Genomic DNA, 18,081 nt, shown 5'->3' on the forward strand with positions numbered 1-18,081 from the left:
AGCCATGTGGTGAACCCAGCTTCAGAGGGAGTGGAGGTTAACATGGCCACATCTGATCTGAGAATCCTGTAGAACAGCCAGCCGCCCAGTCCTCAGGAACACTGGGACTTTGAATGGAGAGGCGCATGTACATGTCGCTTCCCATATCCACTATCTCCCATGTGTTTAGCACGCAAGAGTAGCATATGCCTAATCAGTCTCTGGGGGGAAAGGTGTTACCAGTTTAATACATCTGATTTATTGATGGATTTTGCACAAAAAGAACAACACAAACAAGCACCCAAACACAGAAAATAAACATGCCGAATGCATTGGTTTTATAAACCAGAGTATGTGTTTGCGGAGACTGACTGTCAAACATGACAGGATTTATACCGACTCTTAACAGACTATTTGATGACAAGCTTAGAGACTCCCAGCTCTGGGAGTCTGATCCAGCATCCATATGGCATTCAGGAAATTCTCACAGACTCAGAAAAACTCTTCAAAACAGACGCCTTTGAGCCTTTCAGGAGCTTCGGCAGTGGGTGAGTGTGAGAAATGAGTCCGAGTGAGTCCCTTTATAGCGAGAGGAGAGAAGAGAGTAGAGCAACCATCAGATAGCCTCTTTAGTGGGTTGCTTTAGATCAGGCAAAGTGGGAACTGTAGAGATCAGGCAGCGGTGATCAGTGGTGACAGTGGCCACTGGGGGAAAAAACACTTCAATTAGGCTCCCAGCAGACTGCCAGCCAAACCAAGAATAAGGGTTAAATTAACAACAACAAAGCGAGCAAATTTAATCAATTCAAGTGTTTTCCGAAATACCCAAACGTCAACAGTTAATCGACACATACTTAGAATTAACAGAGTAAATGGCTGTTTGGTAAGTAATGAGGTTTTTATGAAGTACATTTCAAAACAGGAAAGTGTGATGTGAAATATTCACAGTTTGAGATGAATAGTAAAAGATACAAAATGTGTAACAGTCTGTGGAACACAGGAAGGCTATGGTCTGACCATACAAAAAGAACAGATAAACATACATAATTGCACCATCCATTAAATACATTATCCATTTAACATACAGGAGTATAAACAGAAAGAAACTGCATGGTCCCTCAATATATGAAATAACCATATAAAACAGTCTTAGCAGACATGAATAACAGTATTATGAACAATTTGTTGCTCTTCTTTTGACAAACAGTAACAGTAACTTTGACAACAGTAATAAGGAATTTATTGCATTTCCAGACAATGCGTGGGCTGGAGGAAGGGAGTAGGCTGGCTGTGTTTGGTAAACATCTCTCTTTCAAACTCTTTGGAAAGTGTGTTACCTGGTCATATAGCTGTAACAGAGTAAGGCACGGTACGGTTGGCATAAGATGGGAACCTAGAAGCCGATAAGCAGGAAAGAGACTTTTGGAGCGAGGCTAGTTATTGTATCGCGCTGAATTGTCTGGACATGCCACTCCCAAACTTTCTTATTAAAACTCAATTGAATGTAAAGTATAAACAGGAAGAGAAGAGCGGTTTGGAAGCAGATCAGAACAGCGTGGGTCTTGCGCCTCATCCAAACCCCCTGTGAATTGAATATGTACTCCATACTCCATAATTCCTATGTGCAGGATATGTTCCGATATTGAATTCTAATCTTTTCCATATTTTGCATTTGTATATATTTAATCGTAAAAAGAAAAGACTGCTTATTGCTACGTCTGAAATGCATAGCAGGCCATCCTGTACGTTTAACACTGTAAATATACAGTGAACTCCAAAAGTGTTGGGACAGATAAATGTTTTGTTGCTTTGGCTCTGTACTCTAGCACTTTGGATTTAAAATAATATTAATGGGACAAATTCATTAATGGGACAATTAATGGGACAAATTCACTTGCATGTGTTTTAGAGTAGCCACAAGTTAAGTATTTGGTTCCATATTCATAGCACACAACGACTACATCAAGATTGTGAAGCTACAAACCTGTTGGATGCATTTGCTGTTTATTCTGGTTGTGTTTCAGATAATTTTGTGCCAAATAGAAATGAATGGTAAATAGTGTCATTTTGTAGTCACTTTTATTGTAAATAAGAATAGAATATGTTTCTAATGCATTATTTACCATTCATTTCTATAGGGCACAAAATAATCTGAAAGACAACCAAAACAAACAGAAAATGCATCTGACAAATTTGTAGTCACAAACTTCATGTAGTCATTATGCGCTATGAATATGGCACACAATACTTAACTTTTTACTTCTTTAATACAGCTGGTGTGGTAATGACACTCCATGGCGGTGGGCGTAGCTGGCGTGGGGAGCTGTGGGTGGACGCTGGTCTGGTCTGGGCCAGCTCAGCCCACATACTGTAAGTGGATTTGTCCCAATACTTTTGGTCCCCTAAAATGGGGGCACTATACAAAAAGTGGTGTAATTTTGATATGGATGAAAAAACCTTCAAAGAAAAGCTGATAGTCTGCACTTTAACCTCATGGTCATTGTATCATTTAATATCCAAAGAGCTGGAGTACAGAACCAAAACAACCACAAAATGTGTCACTGTGCCAATACTTTTGGAGTTCACTGCAGTTTATCTTCAGTAGTATCATATACAGTAGATGGGTCCTAGCCCTCTGTCTCCCCGTGAACATTCTCCATGTGCACTTTGAGGTAGTCATTCCTGGTGAACTTCTTATGGCACAGCGAGCATTCTGCCATGGGCCTGTTGGGGTTGTGGGTCAGCTTGTGCCTGCTCAGCATCTTCTTCAGACTGAACGACAGATCACACACCTACAGAGAGCAGAGGAGAGAGAAGTGTGTTAGTTAGCTCTGTTAGAGATCAGAACGGATTAGACCTTAACTACAATACATACACATCTCTGTTATAGTAGCTCTCTGATGGATCTTACTGAATTAATTCAGTCCTAAACTAAACAAGTATGCTGCAGAGCAATATTAAGCTTTACAATCCCTATTATGGGTACAGCCAGCTGACTGAACCACATTTAATTGGTACTGGAAATCACACGAGAGAAGGCTTAGATAGAAATCCTATTTTCCCCGACATAAAGAGGGATTAAATTAAACATAACATCCATCACAAATGATCACTTTCACACCCCCAAAAAACGACTCCATTTCACACTACCAGTCATCTTAATCCTGCATTGGCATGGGTGCAGCAGTTCAACACCCGGTCTCAGGCTTCCCAGCATGTCTTCTTCACACTTAAATATCATCCATTCAAAATGCAAACAGTAGAGAAGTCCCCTAAAGTTCCTATGACAGAGTGTGTGTTTCTGTGATCACATCATCAACCAGGTTTAATCACCATTTAGGATGCACGTCATAACACTAGACGGCTGGAGATACAGAATACCAAAATAATTTAATAGTGAATCAACAATGCATTTCATGAATTGAATTCAAACACATCCTTGAAATGATTAAAAATAAAGAGATGGCCTTAACTGATAACAGTACTCTCCTTCGTTTCCCGAACCCCCTAGTGCTAACCCAGCCAGTCTAGGCTTAAAAGACCCATCATGTCAGAGGGTTCTGAGGGTTAAGGAAACAGCCAATTTGATTGGCTTTCAGATGTAAAACTCTAGTAATTTAAAAAGACACCGTTGTGGGTCTTCCATAAAACAGAATAAAAACAGTGGAAGGAAAGATGTTTTCAATTTCCAGACATGGTAAGAGGAAAGTGAGGGGGATCCAGAGACTTTAACAGGTCTTAAAAGATCCTTCCAGAGCATCAGCAGGACCCGTGGTCGCGTGTTTCTCTCTGAGAATCATTATTACTCCTGCGGTATTATAAACAGAGGGTAATTTCTCCCTCTGATCTTCTCAATGTGTTTACGTGAGATCAGTCGACTAGACCTCTCCAGAGGAGAGAGATCTTTATCTTCCTCATATTGAGTTTTAGCCCACATCTGGCCCCGTGCCACAGTCTGGCTGAGCAGAGTACATGCACACACAAGCACACATACATAAGCGTGGATACAAAAGCACGGACACACACATATGTACACATACAATCAGTGCCAGTCAAAAGTTTGGACACACCCACTCATTCCAGGGTTTTTCTTTATTTGTACTATTTTCTACATTGTAGAATAATAGTGAAGACATCAAAACTATGAAATAACACATATAGAATCATGTAGTAACCAAAAAAGTGTTAAACAAATCAAAATATATTTGAGATTTGAGATTGTTAAAAAATGCCACCCTTTGCCTTGACAGCTTTGCACACTCTTGGCATTCTCTCAACCAGCTTCACGAGATAGTCACCTGGAATGCATTTCAATTAACAGGTGTGCCTTGTTAAAAGTTAATTTGTGGAATGTCTTTCCTTCTTAATGCATTTGAGCCAATCAGTTGTGTTGTGACAAGGTAGGGTGGTATACAGAAGATAGCCCTATTTGGTAAAAGACCAAGTCCATATTATGGCAAGAACAGCTGAAATAAGCAAAGAGAAACAACAATCCATCATTACTTGAGTACATGAAAGTCAGTCAATACGGAACATTTCAAGAACTTTGAAAGTTTCTTCAAGTGCATACGATAAGTTCATTAGAGTTAACAGCACCTCAGATTGCAGCCCAAATAAATGCTTCACATAGTTCAAGTAACCGACATCTCAACACCAACTGTACAGAGGAGACAGCATGAATCAGGCCTTCATGGTCGAATTGCCGCAAAGAAACCACTACTAAAGGACACCAATAAGAATAAGAGACTTGCTTGGGCCAAGAAAAAAAAGCTATGTACTTTAGACCAGTGGAAATCTGTCCTTTGGTCTGATGAGTCTAAATTTGAAATTCTAATTTAAATTTTTGGTTGCAACTGCCGTGTCTTTGTGAGACACCGAGTAGGTGAACGGATTTCCGCATGTGTGGTTCCCCCCGTAAAGCATGGAGTATGAGGTGTGATGGTGTGGGGGTGCTTTGCTTGTGACACTGTCTGTGATTTATTTAGAAGGCACACAACCAGCATGGCTAACACAGCATTCTGCAGCGATACACCATCCCATCTGGTTTGCACTTAGTGGGACTATCAATTGTTTTTCAATAGGGTCATTACCCAACACACCTCCAGGCTGTGGAAGGGCTATTTGACCAAGAAGGAGAGTGATGGAGTGCTGCATCAGATGACCTGGTCTCCACAATCACCCGATCTCAACTAAATTGAGGTGGTTTGGGATGCGTTGGACCGCAGAGTGAAGGAAAAGCAGCCAACAAGTGCTCAGCATATGTGGGAACTCCTTCAAGACTGTTGGAAAAGCATTCCAGGTGAAGCTGGTTGAGAGAATGCCAAGAGTGTGCAAAGCTGTCATCAAGGCAAAGAGTGGCTACTTTGAAGAATCTCAAATATATTTTGATTGGTTTAACACTTGTTTGGCTAATACATGATTGCATATGTATTTCACAGTTTTGATGTCTCGACTATTATTCTACAATGTAGAAAATAGTAAAAAATAAAAAATAAAATAAAAAATCTAATTGACTGGTACTGTATCCCCACACCATTTGGAGTTATGGTTAAAGTGGAAATATGTAACTTTTGGTGCCACCTGAACAAATTCACATTGAAATGTGATTTATAGATCTATAATTCTACTTGAAAGCAAGTCTAAGAAGTGGTAGATCTGTTCTATGTGCGCTATTTCTATGCTTCCCGTTCTTAAGTTTTGGTTATGTGTCTGGCAATCAGGAAACAGCGGAGCAACTTCAAAGGCCCAGAACTTACATCACACTGGAAGGGTTTCTCTCCGGTGTGGGTTCTCATGTGTTCGTCCAGACCTCTCTTCTGACTGAAGGCCTTGTTACATTCACTGCATTTATATGGCTTCTCCTGCAGGGACACACAAACAAATGCACACTTACAGACAGATCACCTCTCAACACACAGCCAACCCGTATACTATACACAAATACTGTACTCAAACAGAGACATGGACTCTCACACAATGGACACCCACAATCACACACACACACACCCTCATATCCTCTCACTTCAAACCCCACCGCCCCCCTAGTGAGTTTATGAAGATATGAAATGAGAGATTGTACAGCCCCTGCAGTAGGGAGGAAATGGCAAGCGTATGGGGCCATAAGGAACACATGGATCCCTCTAAAGCGTAAGAAAACACGGCACAGAAAAGCCCTTTGAACATGTACCAGTGCGCCGGCTCACTGGGGCTGTAGAATATCACCCTCTTCTCCACACCTCATCAGTTTACCAAAGAACATTTCCTCTGTCCCTTTCAGAGGCCTTTCTGGGTGTCACTCAAAAGCTCCTATCGCTCTGTGGGGGTGTGTGTTTTGTGTGTGTGTGTGCGTGATTTTCTGGGTGGACAGTCACTCTGTGGCTCTTTTTGACAAGACTCACTGATAGCAAAGTCTCTACCCATTTAGTGCGCAGTTGTCATGGGAACCGGGTGAATACAGGAAGTAAGGGTCCTGGGAAAAGAGCTATCATGTGGGCGGGACAAGGAGTGGCCAATGACACAGGATACAACCGGAGGTAAAGATCAGGTTCAATGCATATGTCTGTGAGTGTGTGTATATGAGTGAGTGTGTATGAGTGTGTGTGTGAGTGAGAAAGAAAACGAGAGACGCCTAACAGTGTGTGTGGGTGTGTGAGTTACTTGGGTGTGGAGACCAAACCAGAACATAAGTGACGGTTTGTGTATTGTAAACCGCCAGATAAACCTGCTAGTTTAATTGGTATCACTTTTCTAATAAAGCATCACTTTCACACTCAGGGGAAAACTTCCTCCTGAATGACATACAGAAAACCAAAAAAGGTTCAAGTTCAGAAGAAAACACACAGATGTATAGGGGTGATGTGGAGGACCCAGAATGCATCACTGTGACCCCAGTAACATCTGTATCTGCTCTTCGGCAGATGTTCACCCTTCTGACATTCAACCTGACCCTCTGATTGGCTCATATCTGAATCTGTCCAGTCAGGAGCCAGCGGGGTTATGAATGGAGGGATAAAGCTCTGTTTATGTAACTCTAAGAGATCCAGTAGGATCACATTTCATATCAAACGTGGTCAATGATCATCTCTAAACCAACATCCTCTGTAATCCAATACAAAATCAAACCCATATACCCCTAAGCACTTCTTATGGCTTTGAAAGAATTGGAGGTAATTAGCAATATGGTGATGCTTCCGCCTAGCCTACTAGAGGGCAAGGTGGAGCAACTGCCGTATTGCTAATACTCATCTAAACTGGTCTGTTCACTTAATGCTGTGATGAACCAATCAGAGACTGCTATATTGGACCAATAGGGACCAGCTATAACTGACCAATGAAAAAGTGTTACAGTAAAACCCGTTCAAAGGTTTCCAAACTGAAAACAGAGGAGCTTGGAAGATTCTGATGGAACTTCAGAACTCTGGGCCAAAGTCAAACAAAATCAAACAGGCACCCCCACAGAGGGAACCAGTGGAATTTTAATCAGTGTGTTTACAGTCAGATCACTCTTGTCACCATCAGAGAAACTTAAAGAGATTAATAAAAAATCTCTGACCAGGCAACATGTCAGACGCTTTATACGAATCACATGTGTTCTATTGTAGTTGCCGATGGTTTGCTATGTGGGATAAACACACAACTCTAAACAGATCCATCTCTAAACTATACATTAACACTGAGCTGGAGCTCCTTCAGCCAAATGGCATTTGTTCTGCTGAGGGGTGACTTCATCGTCCAGCTCTCTGCTGTGTGTCAGCTCAGCCCATATTTCACTACTGCAGTCACGGTGCTCTGAGCAAAGACAGAGCCGGGGACACACAAAGCCATGTCTCAATTCAAACATGAATGTTTCATCAAGTCCTCGCTAGAGAATAGGAGCTGATAGGAGTGTCCCTGTGCCGCCAGCTGTCTGTTTCCACTGTACTATTTTAGGTCAGAAGCTTTATACTGTACCTGCAGTCCAGGTTCATAGAGTGCAACGTACTGATGTGTGCTTGAGCAAACAGGAAATGTACTTGAAACGTGTCAACAAAACCGACAGGGCATACTCATATGAATTAACGATCATGTAAAAAGTCATAAATAAATACTTGTACATAAATATACAGTACCATGGCCACACACACACACACACACACACACACATCTCATGGAAAGCGGTGATTAGGTGGAGAACTTCAGTGGGTAGAGAAGTAGTGCAGAGGCACGAGCAGGAAATGACCTCATGAGAGAGCAGGGTGACCATGCTCTTCCTCTCCCCACCCTGAGCAGCTTGGTCCAAGCTCTGAGTCAGTGTACATTTACACGCTCATCGTATCAACACTAACGACACCTGTCATGTCCTCACAATGTACAGTCAGGAACCCAATCACAGTCTTTCAAACTTTCAAAACTTCTCAGACTGTGCTCAGTGTCTGCTGTGAGATTGCTATTACATGTGGATGTATTCTAGTCCACCATATACAGCTCTAAGTAGTAATCATTATCCTCCCCAGACGTAAAAAAAAATAACTGTGGGAGAAGCCTACGTGAGTGTCCTGGAATCTCCTCATGGAAAAAAAAGTCCTTCAGCTTTCATGTTTGCAGAGCGAGACACTGACTGGCAAGACAGGACTCCTCTCTATTCCTGGCTGCCTGGCAGAGGTGTGTGAACCTCTATTCCTGGGTGTTAGGTTCTACAGCTTGGCTGAGCATGGAGCAGATCAACTAAAGCGTAGCGCTGGAGATGGGTAGATAAGCATTTATGGACACCTGGGACTGGTACACCATATATACACAAAAGTATGTGGACATCCCTTCAAATGAGTGGAATTGGCTATTTCAGCCGTTGCTGACAGGAGTATAAAATTGAGCGCACAGCCATGCAATCTCCATAGACAAACATTGGCAGTAGAATGGCCTTACTGAAGAGCTCAGTGACTTTCAACGTGGCAGCGTCATAGGATGCCACCTTTCCAACAAGTCAGTTCGTCAAATGTCAGCCCTGCTAAAGCTGCCCCAGTCAACTGTAAGTTCTGTTATTGTGAAGTGGAACGGTCTAGGAGCAACAACGGCTCAAGGGGTAAAGTGGTAAGCCACACAAACTCACAGAACGGGAACGCCCGAGTGCTGAAGCGCGTAGCACATAAAAATAATCTGTCCTCGGTTACAACACTCACTACCAAGTTTCAAACTACGTCTGGAAGCAATGTGTAGCACAAGGACTGTTCATCGGGAGCTTCATGAAATGGGTTTCCATGGCCGAGCAGCCGCACACAAGCTTAAGATCAACACATCAATGTCCAGCGTCGGCTGGAGTGGTGTAAAGCTTGCCGTCATTGGACTCTGGAGCAGTGAAAATGCGTTCTCTGGAGTGATGAAACACGCTTCACCATCTGGAAGCCTGACGGACTAATCTGTGTTTGGCCAATGCCAGGACAATGCAACCTGCCCGAATGCATAGTGCCAACAGTAAAGTTTGATGGTGGAGGAATAACGGTCTGGGGCTGTTTTTCATGGTACAGGCTAGGCCTCTTAGTTCCAGTGAAGGGAAATATTAACGCTACGGCATACAGTTGAAGACAGAAGTTTACATACACCTTAGCCAAATACATTTAAACTCAGTTTTTCACAATTCCTGACATTTAATCCTAGTAAAAGTTCCCGGTCTTAGGTCAGTTAGGATCACCACTTTATTTTAAGAATGTGAAATGTCAGAATAATAGTTGAGAGAATTACTTATTTCAGATTTTATTTCTTTCATCACATTCCAAGTGGGTCAGAAGTTTACATACACTCAATTAGTATTTGGTAATACTGCCTTTACATTGTTTAACTTGGGTCAAACGTTTCGGGTAGCCTTCTACAAGCTTCCCACAATAAGTTGGGTGAATTTTGGCCCATTCCTCCTGACAGAGCTGGTGTGACTGAGTCAGGTTTGTAGGCCTCCTTGCTCGCACACGCTTTTTCAGTTCTGCACACAAATTTCCTATAGGATTGAGGTCAGGGCTTTGTGATGGCCACTCCAATACCTTGACTTTGTTGTCCTTAACCTTTTGTGACTAGGGGGCAGTATTTTCATTTTTTGAAAAATAACGTTCCCGTAGTAAACAGGATATTTTGTCAGGACGAGATGCTAGAATATGCATATAATTGACAGCTTAGGATAGAAAACATTCTAAAGTTTCCAAAACTGTAAAAATAATGTCTGTGAGTATAACAGAACTGAGGTTGCAGGCGAAAGCCTGAGAAAAATCCAAACAGGAAGGGACTCTTATTTAGAAGGCTCTGCGTTCCTATGCGTCCCTATTGAGCAGTGAATGCGCTATCAACCAGATATCAACCAGCTATCAACCAGACTTTTTCTATGGCTTCCCTAATGTGTCTAGAGTCACAATACATAGTTTCAGGCTTTTATTTAGAAAAATGAGCCTTAACGTCAACATTGCGTCAGTGGTCAGCTGAAGTCTCTCATAGTGTTTGGTGCGTAAAGGACAAATGCGGCCATTGTTTCTCTCTCTTACTAAGAAGCCACCAGTCCCGGTTGATATATTATCAAATAGATATTTGAAAAACACCTTGAGGAATGACTATAAACAACGTTTGCCATGTTTCTGTCGATATTATGGAGCTAATTTGGAATATTTTTCGGCGTTGTAGTGACCGCAATTTCCGGTCGATTTCTCAGCGAACGTGAAGAACAAACAGAGCTATTTCGCCTACAAAAATAATATTTTTGGAAAAAAGGAACATTTGCTATCTAACTGGGAGTCTCTTGAGTGAAAACATCCGAAGCTCAAAAGTAAACGATTTAATTTGATTGCTTTTCTGATTTCCGTGACCAAGTTACCTGCTGCTAGCTGGACAAAATGCTATGCTAGGCTATCGATAAATTTACACAAATACTTGTCTAGCTTTGGCTGTAAAGCATATTTTGAAAATCTGAGATGACAGGGTGATTAACAAAAGCCTAAGCTGTGTCTCAATATATTTCATTTGTGATTTTCATGAATAGGAATATTTTCAAGGAATATTTATGTCCGTTGCGTTATGCTAATTAGTGTCAGATGATGACAACGGTCTCGTTCACGGGATGTCAGAGGTTTTAAGCCATTTTGCCACAACTTTGGAAGTATGCTTGGGGTCATTGACCATTTGGAAAACCCATTTGCAACCAAGCTTTAACTTCCTGACCGGTGTCTTGAGATGTTGCTTCAATATGTCCATATCATTTTCCTACCTCATGATGCCATCTATTTTGTGAAGTGCACCAGTCCCTCCTGCAGCAAAGCACCCCCACAACATGATGCTGCCACCCCCGTGCTTCACAATGGTGTTCTTTGGCTTGCAAGCCTCCCACTTTTCCTCCAAACATAACAATGGTCATTATGGCCAAACAGTTTTATTTTTGTTTCATCAGACCAGAGGAAATTTCTCCAAAAAGTACAATCTTTGTCCCCATGTGCAGTTGCAAACCGTAGTCTGGCTTTTTATGGCGGTTTTGGAGCAGTGGCTTCTTCCTTGCTGAGCGGCCTTTCAGGTTATGTCGATATTGGACTCGTTTTACTGTGGATATAGATGCTTTTGTACCGGTTTCCTCCAGCATCTTCACAAGATCCTTTGCTGTTGTTCTGGGATTCATTTGCACTTTTCGCACCAAAGTATGTTAATCTCTAGGAATCTCAGAACGCATCTCCTTCCTGAGCGATATGACGGCTGCGTGGTCCCATGGTGTTTATACTTGCATACTATTGTTTGTACAGATGAGCGTGGTACCTTCAGGCGTTTGGAAATTGCTCCCAAGGATGAACCAGACTTGTGGAGGTCTACAATTTGTTTTCTGAGGTCTTGGCTGATTTCTTTTGATTTTCCCATGAAGTCAAGCAAAGCGTTTGAAGGTAGGTCTTGAAATACAGCCACAGGTACACCTCCAATTGACTCAAATTATGTCAATTAACCTATCAGAAGCTTCTAAAGGCATGACATAATTTTCTTGAATTTTCCACGCTGTTTAAAGGCACAGTCAACTTAGTGTATGTAAACTTCTGACCCAGTGGAATTGTGATACAGTGAATTATAAGTTAAATAATCTGTCTGTAAACAATTGTTGGAAAAATTACTTGTGTCATGTACAAAGTAGAGGTCCTAACCGACTTGCCAAAACTATAGTGTGTTAACAAGAAATTTGTGGAGTGGTTGAAAAACGAGTTTTAATGACTCCAACCAAAGTGTACGTAAACTTCCGACTTCAACTGTACATTCAAGACGATTCTGTGCCTCCAAATCTGTGGTCAATGCCTGACCTCACTAATGCTCGTGGCTGAATGGAAGCAAGTCCTCACAGCAATGTTCCAACATCTCGTGGAAATCCTTTCCAGAAGAGTGGAGGCTGCTATAGCAGCAAATGGTTGACCAACTCCATATTAATGCCCATGATTTTGGAATGAGATGTTTGACAAGCAGGTGTCCGCACACTTTAGGTCATGTAGTGTATCTTAGACACACACAATTGCAAATATAGACACAGTAGCATGTGTAGATGTTCCTACATAAAAACAGAAAAGTATGCTTAAGGATATTTCATGTGACTTATGGAATACACCATAAGTCATGTCATAGTAAGAAGTTATTTCCTAGCTCATTTGGTGGTTAAAAACATCCGGCAGCAAAAATAGCTCTCAACGAAAACAGATCCAGAATGTTACTGTTATTCCTTGGTAGGGTTGGGAATTGCCAGGGACCTCACAATACGATATTATCACGATACGATATGTATTGTGATTCGATTAGGGCTGTCACTTACCCCTCAAAAAAATATTAGTCAATCGAGTCATTTTTTCTTTCAACCAATCAATTGGTCAAAATGTTTAAATATCTATTTTTCCATATATAGACACACCCTATGTGTTTTTATAAAATCAACTATAAATACTAAACTTGTCTGATGTTTTAAGCACGCTGTTTGATTAAATAACTAAGACACACAAATGACTAAAGAGGGAGCCAGAGATCAAGATAGCCTAACCAGAAAAATATATATATTTCTGACCCCCCTCCTCCCGCTGCTGCTGGCCTTCGCAGATTTTGCCATTACACTCCTGAAGTTGCTGGTAATAGGCTACACCAGCTTTGTAGGTTACACCAATATATCTTACCATTTCTACCGACCAGTCAACTAAATGGGGTCAGCCCTAGATTCTATACTGCGGTTTTGTTGCGATTTGATGTTCCAAACATATTGCTCACAATGTCTACTACAGAGAGACAAGAGAGAGCAACGAATAAACGAGTTTTGATCAGTCATTAAATAAAAGCGCTGAAAACATGTTGGCTCACTATTTAAAAAGAAGATGGAGAACAAGCTATAGAATGAAAAATATCAGAGTTTTGGTTCAGGTACAACCAACTAGCGCTAGATAACTACCTACAGTAGCAAAAAAGAAACTGGGGACTTGGGAGTCAAATATTGATATAATATTGTACAAACCTGATATTGTGATATGTAGCTGTATACATTTTCCCCCATCACTATTCCTTGGCTTTCATGACTGGTTTTTACACTCAAATACATACAGAGACATACATGTGTGAATACACACACACGCGTAGGGGTGTGAGGATGGAAAGAGGAGGAGAAGGAGGTAAAGGGAAATCTAACCAATTCCATGTGGCAGAGAAACACCAACACCTCAAACTGTTCCTGGAACAAAGAGATGAGAGAGTGTGTGGTAGAAGTGGGTGTGGAAAAGAGACTTACCCGAGTGTGTGTGCGAATGTGCATCTTCAGTCCATCATTCTTGCTGAATGCTTTGTCACAGTAAGGACACTGGTAAGGCCGCTCACCTAGAGAGAAGCATCAACAGAAGGATCGACACACATCAGCGAGAAGGAAACATCAAAATCAATACAGAGAGGATTACAAATACAGTGTGCAGATGCTCTTAAGTAGTTTAGATAAGCACACATTTGTCTACACACTAGGCAGTATGCAAAAAACTTTTTGAAACACAAAATACTACACAATGATCAAACACTAGACATATATACACACACATCCACCCAAAACTACTATGACCATGGTAATCTTCAAACAGAGCAGATCTAAGCTCAGAGGAATTGGAGGCATGAAAAAAATGTAGGGGGAAAATACAAATTTTTGCGCTGCGGCTGGCCACATGCAGACCCTGATCAAAGTTATCTGTTTCCTGCCGGCCGGGCCTCCAGCTCTGATGCAGTGCCGCAGAGAGACGGGAGGGGAGATCTTCATGTTTATGCCACCCCTGCCCCTAAACTAGAGCTGCTGGCGCTGCCATGCACCGATGCACTACACTGCACTCTGACACTGATGGGGGCCACAAAAAATCTGAACTCATCATGAGGGCCGCAGTGGCTCATGGGTCTGCGTACCCACATCCATACCCACATGCACTCAGAGCCGGTCCTAGCCTTTTGGGGGCCCTTGCGAGCAAAACATTTGAACAGCCCCCTTCTTGATAGCAAAGAAAAACAAGTTTTATACACTTCATTTCCTGCAATTCTACACATTTTGCCATGGGGCGTAGACAGTGCTTAATTTGAGCCGGATCCTGCCGAAACAGGATCTGGCACCTCTCAGTTTTGGACTGTTTCATTCCAGGAACCCATTTGCCAGGATTTGGTACCCCTCATGGCATAATTATTTTTTTCACTCTTTGCAATGTAAAAAATGTAATAAAAGCAATCAGGGTTAATTCGAGTTGCCTCCTCTGTAATTCCCCTTCCCCCTAAAAAACATTGTGAAAACGTGCCTGATAAGAATTGATTTGAGTTAGTCCGGCCCAGGTTTTTGGATTGCACAACATTGTAGCCTATAGACAAATGCATGTCCATTGCTGTGGGGAGATAGAGAAGCATGCCTGTATCTCTCACAGAACTAGAATGACATTTACTTTCTATGATCGCTCTCCCTCTCTCTGCTCTGATAGACATTAGCCTGCAACTCATCTCTCCAGCGTTGTACTTATGTACTCATAGCCATGGGAAGGGTTCTGGAGGTTCTGGCAGCAGCCCTGATGAATTGAAATACATTTGCCAAGAAGTTATAGAATTACTGCTGTCTGTTCAGAAAGAAATGCAATAATTCAGAAGACTACACCTGAAGTAGGCCTATAATTAGTCACAGAAGATCAATAGCTTATTTTTTTTAAATGTGTCTAGCTGTGGATTGTGTGTAGCCCAATAACAGGCCATGCCTACAGTTGGGAACATGTGGCAAATCTGTCAGTGAACATGCAGCCAAAACAGCCAAAACAGGGCTTTCGCAATATTGCAAATACAATCGTGGGAAAACACAGGTTGGAAAGCAAATGGCTCCTGCTGAAAAGAGAAGACTAATCTGCCTTTAGGCTACCAAATATGTTACCAACTTCCAAATAGGCTTATTGAGCAAACAGCATTGTTTTGCAAAGGAAAACAAGAGAGAGGCTTTTGACACAAGGGCATCAGCCATCGCTGATGAGTGAGCTGCGCATCCATCATTGGATGATTCAGTTAAACTGGAAAGCTTTTTTAGGACTATAATTTCCTCCTCATATTGTACAATATGTGTGTCTCCACACACCTAGGCCTAGGCTATTGATGGATTCAAGACGTTTTTAATGATCTCAGTTTCAGTGTCAAAGTGGCCTGTCATTTCAATACATTTTTCGGCATTGAAAAAGATTCTGCCAAAGTCTGCAGTCATGTAAAATGATGTATAAATACATAAAAAAGGTCTTCCCGGACCCTAGGCTACAAACTTTTTGTTCCGGCACCTGCCAATTTACAAATGAAGCACTGGGCATAGAGAATACGTTGCAGTATTAACTCATTTCATACAATTCTACTCATTTTGCCATGGGGAAGAGAGAAATGTTTGCAGTTTTTAATAGGATATCGGAGTGAGAATGACTAACAAAATCTAAGGGGTCCCGCAGTTGGTCATTTGACCATGATTACAAGTTTAGATAGGTGGCTAGACTAATTTACCAATCTAAACAATGTTAGGTGACATGAGTGAGTGAATGTCAGTAAGTGACATAAGAGAAAAACTGCTGATGCACAGCCACATTTTTTAATTGCAACTTGTGTATTCATTCTACTATTCTAACTCTCAATAGTAAGTTGGTCCGTGGACCTGTGCTGAGCATAAATCTGGTTCTTCTCAAGGCCCTTTTCTCCCTCTAGCCATGCTGCCTCTGGTTGTGCACTGATGCTTTTCTATGCAGGGAAACCCTTCTCCAGGCTGTAGGTCCTCACAGGACAATTATGAAGGGATTCTATGGTCGTTAGGTTCGGGTAGAGGTTATTATAATGTAGATGTGTTCTGAGAAGATCCTCACTGGGCAATGATGAAGAAAATCAAACAGAACTCCCACAAACCTTATCAGAATCAGATAAAGTCAAATATCCTTTTATCCAGCGTTTCCCAAACTTGGACCTCGGGACCCCAAAGGGTGCACGGTTTGGTTTTCGCCCTAACACTACACAGCTGATTCAAATAATCAGCGGTGTAGTGCTAGGGCGAAAAACTAAACGTGCACCCCTTGGGGTCTCGAGGACCGAGTTTAGAAAACCTTGCTTTTATCTTATTCGAATCAAATAAAATGGTACACACTCACAAATCTGCCTATAGTTTTATGTGAGGAAATAATGATTGATTATTTATCACACTAATCCATGTGTTCTTTCTAGTGAGAGAAAAGGCCTCACAATCAGTAGTACCGCTTGTCTCATGAAAATACATAGCTCCAAAGTAAGAACACACTACAACCCATAGTCAGGCTGGCCCGGCTGAGCTGAGCCCGGGCCCAGTGGATCAAAGACAGGCCAGCCTAACTCCCAGAGATCCTATCTGAGCACGCTCTGTACGATGGCAAAGAGGATGTGACAGGCTGTCAGTCAAACAGCCAGCAGACACGTGGATCTATTTACCCCAGAGCTGATCCGCAGCCCAGATAGCACAACCAGCACTGATTACCAACCTATATATGGAATATGAGGTAACTCATATAACCGCAGTGAAAATACCCCTTCCAAAGGAAAATACAGTGCAATACTTGTAAGGTAGTATTTTGGGGTTCCACCATGGTTACAGTGCCTTCAGAAAGTATTAAGTAAAGCCTGAATTCAAAATCTACACACAATACATCAGAATGACAAAGTGAAAACATGTTTTAACAAATGTTCAAACATTTACTGAAAATGTAAAAATATTTAATTCACGTAAGTGTTCACAATGCTGAGTCAATACTTTGTTAAAGCACCTTTGGCAGCGATTACAGCTGTGAGTCTTTCTGGGTAAGTCTCTAAGAGTTTTCCACACCTGGATTGAGTAACATTTGCCCATTATTCTTTTCAAAATTCTTGAAGCTCTGTCAAATTGGTTGTTGATCATTGCTAGACAAACACTTTCAGGTCTTGCCATAGATTTTCAAGTAGATTTAAGTCAAAACTGTAACTCGGCTATTCAGGAACATTCACTGTCTTCTTGGTAAGCAACTCCAGCGTAGATTTGGTCTTGTTATTTTCCTGCTGAAATGTGAATTAATCTCCCAGTGTCTGGTGGAAAGCAGACTGAACCAGGTTTTCCTCTAGGATGTTGTCTGTGCTTAGCTCCATTCTGTTTCTTGTTTTATCTTATGAAAAACTCCCCAGTCCTTAATGATTACAAGCATACCCATAACATGATGCAGCCACCACTATGCTTAAAAATACAGAGAGGGTACAACTGTAGTAATGTGTTGTATTTGCCCCAAACCTAACATTTTGCATTCAGGACATTGCTCTGCCACATTTTCTGCAGTGTTACTTTAGTGGCTCGTTGCAAACAGGATGCATGTTTTAGAATATTTTTTCTATTCTGTACAGGCTTCATCCTTTTCACTCTGTCAATTAGGTTAGTATTGTGGAGTAACCACAATGTTGTTGATCCATCCTCAGTTTTCTCCTATCACAGCCATTAAACTCTGTAACTGATTTAAAGTTACCATTGGCCTCATGGTGAAATCCCTGAGAGGTTTCCTTCCTCTCCGGCAACTGTGTTAGGAAGGACGCCTGTATCTTTGTAGTGGCTGGGTGTATTGATACACCATCCAAAGTGTAATTCAT

General features: G+C 41.6%; 1 protein-coding gene across 2 annotated transcripts in view; it reads right to left on the reverse strand.

The window, feature by feature from the left end:
- Positions 1-218: 218 nt before the first annotated feature.
- Positions 219-18,081, reverse strand: part of LOC139407649 (PR domain zinc finger protein 5-like) — a 64,309-nt gene continuing 46,446 nt past the window's right edge. The window contains exons 14-17 of one of the 2 annotated variants that reach the window (XR_011634112.1): positions 13,712-13,797; positions 5,736-5,840; positions 2,345-2,771; positions 862-2,252 (exon numbers count right to left, since the gene is read on the reverse strand). Coding sequence is in view for 1 of the 2 variants with exons in the window: in XM_071151487.1 (XP_071007588.1) it covers positions 2,607-2,771; positions 5,736-5,840; positions 13,712-13,797 (356 nt within the window). In the remaining variant the exon portion in view is untranslated. Of the gene's footprint in view, positions 2,772-5,735; positions 5,841-13,711; positions 13,798-18,081 lie in introns of both variants that reach the window. The other variant, XM_071151487.1, reaches the window with a different exon arrangement.

The sequence above is a fragment of the Oncorhynchus clarkii genome, chromosome 4, assembly GCF_045791955.1.
Source record: "Oncorhynchus clarkii lewisi isolate Uvic-CL-2024 chromosome 4, UVic_Ocla_1.0, whole genome shotgun sequence".
Taxonomy (NCBI): Eukaryota; Metazoa; Chordata; class Actinopteri; order Salmoniformes; family Salmonidae; genus Oncorhynchus; species Oncorhynchus clarkii.